Source organism: Alosa sapidissima, chromosome 8 (genome assembly GCF_018492685.1).
Source record: "Alosa sapidissima isolate fAloSap1 chromosome 8, fAloSap1.pri, whole genome shotgun sequence".
Lineage (NCBI taxonomy): Eukaryota > Metazoa > Chordata > Actinopteri > Clupeiformes > Clupeidae > Alosa > Alosa sapidissima.
The window spans coordinates 33,978,350-33,985,849 of NC_055964.1; the positions used below are offsets into that span (position 1 = coordinate 33,978,350).

Here is a 7,500-nt window from a genome sequence, read left to right on the forward strand (position 1 = left end):
AAAAATCGCGGCAGACCAAACATTTGGTCTGACGCATGAATGAACGCCAAACTGGCGGCAAAACTCCCGACACTAACGATTAGACAAAACTATACACCAAACACACTTTACACAACATGAAACAATACTTCAAACAAACACACAACATCGTTTATACGCCAGGGAGATGTGGCGGGTGACTGTGTGCGTATGGGTGCATGTACTGTATGTGTGTGTGCAACCGAGTGGAGTCTCTCCCTCTCTCGCATTTCAAGAGTGCACCGAAACGTCTTTAAAGTCCGATATAGGGAGAAGGGGGAAAGTTCAACTTCTCACATTTCCCTCCACCTCTGAAGTCTCACCACCAGGGTGGCGAGACAAGAAATCCGCAACCACATTTTGCTTTCCAGGCCGATACTCAACCTGGAACCTGTATGGCTGCAGAGCCAGGAACCATCTGGTAATCCTGGCGTTAGAGTCTTTCATCCGGCCAAGCCACTGAAGAGCCTGGTGGTCAGTTTGTAGCAAAAAGTCTCTGCCGAGCAAGTAATATTTGAAAGTGTCTAGGGCCCATTTAATGGTCAAACATTCCAGTTCAACAGCAGCATACCGTGTTTCACGGGGGAACAGTTTGCGGCTAATGTAAGCCACAGGCCGCTGGTCCGATCCTTCCCCTTGGAGCAAAACCGCCCCCAGTCCAATGCCAGAGGCGTCAGTCTGGACTGTGAACGGCTGGTCAAAGTCTGGGCTCTGCAAGACTGGGCCCTGACACAGAGCCCCCTTCAGGTCATTAAAGGCCCTCTCCTGCTCTGCCCCCCACTGCAGTTGACCAGACCCGGATTTCCGAGTTAGGTCCGAAAGGGGTGCAGCGCGAGAGGCAAAGTCTGGCACAAACCTGCGGTACCAGCCCGCCAGACCCAGGAAGGACCGTACCTCCTTTTTAGTCTGCGGCTGGGGACAGTCCCGTATGGCTTGTACCTTGTCGGTCTGGGGCCTAATCAGCCCCCTACCCAGCACATGGCCCAGGTAACGGACCTCTGCTTTGGCAAAGTCACATTTCTTTGGATGCACTGTAAGTCCAGCTCTTTGGATGCGCTGCAGCACATCGGAGAGATGGCGTAGGTGGTCCGTCCAGCTGGTACTATAAATTACAATGTCATCCAAATATGCTGCGGCGAAGGATTCGGTACCTTCAAGAACACAGTCCATGAGTCTCTGGAATGTGGCTGGCGCCCCCTGCAGGCCAAATGGCATAACCATGAAGTGGAACAACCCTTGCGGAGTTCTGAAAGCCGTGTAGGGTCTGTCCTGCTTAGCGAGGGGCACCTGCCAGTAACCCTTGCACAAATCAAGGGTGGTAATAAAGCTGGCCTTACCCAGCCGTTCAATTAGATCCTCTAGCCGTGGCATGGGGTAGGCATCAAAATGGGACTGGGAATTTACCTTGCGGAAATCAATGCAGAATCTGATCGTCCCATCCTTTTTAGGCACCAGGACGACTGGATTGCTCCACTCACTATAGGACCTCTCGATGACCCCTAGGGACAGCATCTCCTCCACCTCTTCTTTAAGCAGAGGCAGTAGACACTCGGGGATTCGATACATCCTTTGCCGCACCGGAGTGGTGTCCTTCAGTGGGATGGAGTGCTCCACCACCGTGGTGAAACCCGGTTTGTCTTGGCACAGTCCTGAGGGAATGATGGCCGCTAGCTCCCTCTGCTGTTGTGGAGTGAGGTGCGCCAGGTCAAGAGCGGCGGGTGGTTGAGTAGCTGGAAAAAACTGCTCTGTACTGTCACTGTCTTCCTCTCCAACAGTTTGCACCAGGAGCTGCAGGCTACCTTGGGTGACCCGCTCTCGCCACTCCTTCAACAGGTTGACGTGGAACACCTGCTTTGTCCTCCTCCGGCCTGGCATGTTGATTTCATATGTGGCAGGGCCCATCTTGCGGGTAACAGTGAACGGCCCCTGCCACTGTGCAAGCAACTTGTTCTCCGACGTGGGAAGGAGCAAAAGGACCTTCTGCCCCGGCTCGAGAGTCCGTTGTCTGGCAGTCTTGTCATACCAGACCTTCTGGCGATGTTGCACCTGTTCCATGTTGTTCCGGACCAGCTCCGTCATCTCCTCCATTTTCTCCCTCATTTGAAGGACATGGGAAAGGATACTGTTGGTCTGGGGTGCTTTTGGCCCCTCCCAGGCTTCTTTTAGTAAATCCAAGGGCCCTCTCACTGGTCTTCCATAAAGCAGTTCAAATGGGGCAAAGCCAGTGGAAGCTTGGGGCACCTCACGGTATGCAAACAGCAAATATGGCAGCCAGCGGTCCCAGTCTTTCCCATTGGCAGACACATACTTTCGGAGCATACCCTTGAGTGTCTGATTGTATCGCTCAACCAGACCATCAGTCTGGGGATGATAGGGTGTGGTCCTGATCCCCTTAATCCCCAGTAAACTATAGACCTGTCTCATCTTTTTGGCTACAAAGGCTGTTCCCTGGTCAGTGATGATCTCTTGGGGTATCCCTACCCTAGAGAACAGCTGTAGGATAGCTTGGGAGATGGTGGTAGCTGTCACTTTACGAAGGGGAAAGGCCTCTGGATAACGGGTAGCGTAATCACACACTACTAAGATATACCGGTGCCCTCTCTGGGTTCTCTCGAGTGGCCCAACAATATCCATTCCTATCCGTGTAAAGGGGACTTCAATAATGGGAAGGGGCTGGAGGGGAAATGGACTAGTCTTCCGCTTACTAGTCAGCTGGCACACAGGACAGGATTTACAAAGGTCTTGGATCTCTTTATACATTCCTGGCCAATAGAACCTGGCAGCAACCCTCTCAAAAGTTTTGGCAGTACTGAGATGTCCTGCCCAGGGGATGCTATGACCCAGGGACAGCACTCGTTCTCTCAGCACCGTAGGCACCACTAGCTGCTCTGGCATATTCCCCTCTGACTGGTGGTACAATAAGCCATCTCGCAACACATAGCTTTCTCCAGACAGGCTAGCTGGAACACCCGTTGCCACACCATCCACACTGCTAACTTTGCCATAGGCCTCCTGCAATGTAGGGTCCTGGTTCTGTAGCTGTTCCATGTCCTCAGTAATGTCTTCCCAAGCTCCACCCCCTATTTGAATGTCCTCCCCATCCTGTTCATTCTGAAGTGTCCCCACTAGTCTCTCCCTTCGCCTTTGCCTGTGACTTTTCCTAGTCTTTAGCTTGGGAGGGGGTACTACCTCACTTCCAAAAAAGGGCATCTCTCTCAGGGAACCTGGTTCTAGGGGCTCTTCTGTCTGAGCTTTTGTCCGAGACCTAGTGACTACCACATTGACAGGCTTATTGGCTTGCACCAACTCTGGCAGTACCAAAATATCCTGTCCTAAGACTACTGGATGACTTAGTCTCTCCACAATTCCAACAGTTAGTCTATAGGTCTGACCATGCACTTCCACATATACTTTGGCCACGGGGTATTCATGTTCATCCCCATTGACACAAATTACTTTTAGGGTTCTACCAGATATACAGTCCTTTTTGTCCACTAAGTGGGGCTGAACTAAGGTTTGAGAGCTCCCTGTATCAATCAGAGCCCTCGCCACCTTACCACTCACTAGCACTGGGACAGTCTGTAACCTACCCATAACCCCCTGTTCTTGCTCCTCGCACCCTGGGAGACAACAGTGGCTACTACCTATGGGCTTTCTCGCAGGGCAGTCAGGCTTAATGTGACCTTCTTGGCCACAATGGTGACATATGACACGTGAGCGCTCTGGTGGGCGTTCTTTGGGGAAAGTGGCATGTCTAGGGGGCATGTAAGAACTTTTATCCCCCATCCTACCTCGTTCACTAGGTCTAGGACCACCCCCGCCACTAAACCCATCTGACCTACCACGGGTCAGGGGCCTGGAACTGGTCTCACTTCGGAAGTTCTTTGGACCTCTGCGGGCAGCGACAAAGTTCTCCACCAGTTCTGCAGCCTGCTGGCCAGTCCGTGGGTTGTGCTCTTTCACCCACACTCTGACATCAGGAGACAGAGTACGAAAAAACTGTTCCAAGATGAGGGCTTCTCCTATTTCTTCAACCGTCTTGTCCTCCGGTCTAATCCATTTACGAAATAAATCCTTCAGACGCTGGTACAGTTCTTTGGGGGACTCCCCAGGCCTGGCATCTGGCTCCCGAAACCTTCTCCGGTAGACTTCTTCATTTATTTCGTACTTTCCCAGGATTGCCTCTTTTACCTTGTGATAATCCATTGAGTCATTCATGTCCATGGCCACATAAGCACTGCGGGCTTTGCCACTCAGGTACGGCACTAAGTACACGGCCCAGTCCTCCCCTGGCCACCGGTAGGCAGTCGCAAGCCGTTCAAACGTAGTTAGATACTGCTCGATATCTTCCCCTTCTTCAAACTTGGGCACAGCAGCACGCGACCATGCTACTGGAGCGGCTGGATTTGCTGGCGGTGCCGGTGAAGCTGGCGGCTGAGCAGGCAGTGGTGCTGGTTGCGGCGGCGATGGCGCTGGTAGCTGCGGCGGTGGCGCTGGTGGCTGAGCAGGCAGTGGCGCTTGTGGCTGAGCAGGCAGTGGCGCTTGTGGCTGAGCAGGCAGTGGCGCTTGTGGCTGAGCAGGCAGTGGCGCTTGTGGCTGAGAAGGCAGTGGCGCTTGTGGCTGAGCAGGCAGTGGCGCTTGTGGCTGAGCAGGCAGTGGCGCTTGTGGCTGACGGCTTTCATCAAAGTCATCGCGGAGCTGGTTTAACTGGACCTGCACACTTCGCCAGCGCTGTTCCTGCTTAAAAAACTCTCGCTCATGGGACTTCAAGGATTTCTGCAACAGCGCATACAATCCGGCCAGGTCAGTCTCTGCTGGCACCTCTTCATCTGGCTGCCCAGACACTGTTGCTCCTAATGCTGCCTCTAGCGTCTCCTCCTCCCCCTGTGGGAGCTCCCCCTGGCCAGCTCGTACTAGCCGCCGGAACGCCATCCTCTGCCAAGTATGGCTTGGTTTGACACCCCGTCCACGTTTTCCACCTCGTCCTCGTTTTCCACCTCTCTTATCCAGTTTCTCAGGCGGCGCTACACATCCCACCGCTGCCACCAAATGTGAGCGACCGAGGCAGCCAGCCCACCAATTGGGATGTGAGCTTGGGGTTGTAGGTGGAAAAGGAGGTGCAGGAGAGGTTTTCAGCGTGCAATTTCTATTTATTAAATAACCAAAAGAAAAACTTGCAGGAATAGCAATCGGCTATTATTTAACAAAAAAACACTTTCAAACAAACAAAACAAAAATAAGTTCCGTATTCCAGTTCAGTATTCCAATTATCAACAATTGCAGAGCATAAAGCTACAGTAAGTCTCTACCTCACAACAGGAGAGCTGCTCTCTCTTTGCTCTCCAGGGGAACTGAGCTACCCCTCTTAAATAAGCCTACCAATTGGCCTAAATTAGCCCAAATGGGGATATTGGCTCAAACCACTCAACTAGGTAAACACTTTCACTGGACATTCACTATTATAACAAAATAACTACCTATTACAAATATATACACAATGACAATGGTGCATATTACTATGAAAATACAGGTTAATTACCATAACCAATATTCCCCACATACATAATAATAACAACAAGACGACAAACAGACAAGGCAAACACCCCTCTATCATAATGCCCCACTCCCTCCCCCTGTGGGATGTTGGTAAAAGCACTGTCCCAACGCGAAGCGCGCTTCCGCAATGGGACAGTGGCTGGGAAGCCGAAGCACCAGGAAGTGTTGTGAGTATGGTGAATGTTAACCGGTTTACAGGCGTTGTACAGTGAATGCAAATGGTAAATGGAATGACAGTGGGTACCACACTATGTGTTTAAGTTACCGGGAACAAAGAAAGACAGAACTAAAGGCAAAACTAAAGAAAAATCGCGGCAGACCAAACATTTGGTCTGACGCATGAATGAACGCCAAACTGGCGGCAAAACTCCCGACACTAACGATTAGACAAAACTATACACCAAACACACTTTACACAACATGAAACAATACTTCAAACAAACACACAACATCGTTTATACGCCAGGGAGATGTGGCGGGTGACTGTGTGCGTATGGGTGCATGTACTGTATGTGTGTGTGCAACCGAGTGGAGTCTCTCCCTCTCTCGCATTTCAAGAGTGCACCGAAACGTCTTTAAAGTCCGATATAGGGAGAAGGGGGAAAGTTCAACTTCTCACAATAGCATACTATAACACAACACAACACAACACAACACAACACAACACAACACAACACAACACAACACAACACAACACAACACAACATAACATAACATAACATAACATAACATAACATAACATAACATAACACAACATAACATAACATAACATAACATAACAGCAATGTATACACTACCTATAGGCTCATATTCTTCATACCTACTGGTCATCATCAACATAACATAACATAACACAACACAACACAACACAACACAACACAACACAACACAACACAACACAACACAACACAACACAACACAACACAACACAACACAACACAACACAACACAACACAACATAACATAACATAACATAACACAACACAACACAACAGCAATGTATACACTACCTATAGGCTCATATTCTTCATACCTACTGGTCATCATCAACATAACATAACATAACATAACATAACATAACATAACACAACATAACATAACATAACATAACATAACATAACAGCAATGTATACACTACCTATAGGCTCATATTCTTCATACCTACTGGTCATCATCAACATAACATAACATAACATAACATAACATAACACAACATAACATAACATAACATAACATAACAGCAATGTATACACTACCTATAGGCTCATATTCTTCGTACCTACTGGTCATCATCAACACAACATAACATAGCATACTATAACATACTATAGCATAACATAGCATACTATAACATACTATAGCTTAACATAGCATACTATAACATACTATAACATAACATAGAATACTATAACATAACATACCATAACATAACAGCAGTGCATACACTACCCATGGGCTCATGTTCCTCGTGCCTTGTGGTCATCATCAACACAACATAACATAACAGCAGTGCATACACTACCCAGGGGCTCATGTTCCTCGTGCCTTGTGGTCATTCTCACTCAGGTCCCCCGATCATCATCATGCCCCCAGAGGACGTCTCCATGAACATGTCCCAGGATGCAGTTCTGCCGTGCCAGGCCGAGGCGCACCCCGCCAACCTCACGTATGAGTGGTGGAAAGATGGGGAGAACATCTACCACATCGAGTGAGTACACACACACACACACACACTTACAATCACTGAGTTACAGTCTAACCATCAACACCCCCCCCCATCCCACACACACACACACACTAGTTTCCACAGTCCACCCACCGACACACACACATAAACACTGATTTCCGATCTGTCCCCACCCACCAACACACACACACACACACACACTATCCCCCAATCGGTCTGCAGCGAGGTGTGTAAGCTCA

General features: G+C 49.4%; 2 protein-coding genes across 2 annotated transcripts in view; one reads left to right on the top strand and one right to left on the bottom strand.

The window, feature by feature from the left end:
• LOC121715031 overlaps positions 1-4,581 on the bottom strand; it is a 4,816-nt gene extending 235 nt beyond the window's left edge. Inside the window, exons 1-2 of the mRNA XM_042100325.1 lie at positions 3,857-4,581; positions 1-3,809 (exon numbers count right to left, since the gene is read on the bottom strand). The exon at positions 1-3,809 is cut by the window's left edge and continues 235 nt beyond it. Of these exons, the coding sequence (XP_041956259.1) occupies positions 304-3,804 (3,501 nt within the window). The 5' untranslated portion in view covers positions 3,805-3,809; positions 3,857-4,581 and the 3' untranslated portion in view covers positions 1-303. The remainder of the gene's footprint in view (positions 3,810-3,856) is intronic.
• Positions 1-7,500, top strand: part of igsf9b (immunoglobulin superfamily, member 9b) — a 65,382-nt gene that overhangs the window by 41,108 nt on the left and 16,774 nt on the right. The window contains exon 7 of the mRNA XM_042100317.1: positions 7,141-7,282. Within this exon, the coding sequence (XP_041956251.1) occupies positions 7,141-7,282 (142 nt within the window). The remainder of the gene's footprint in view (positions 1-7,140; positions 7,283-7,500) is intronic.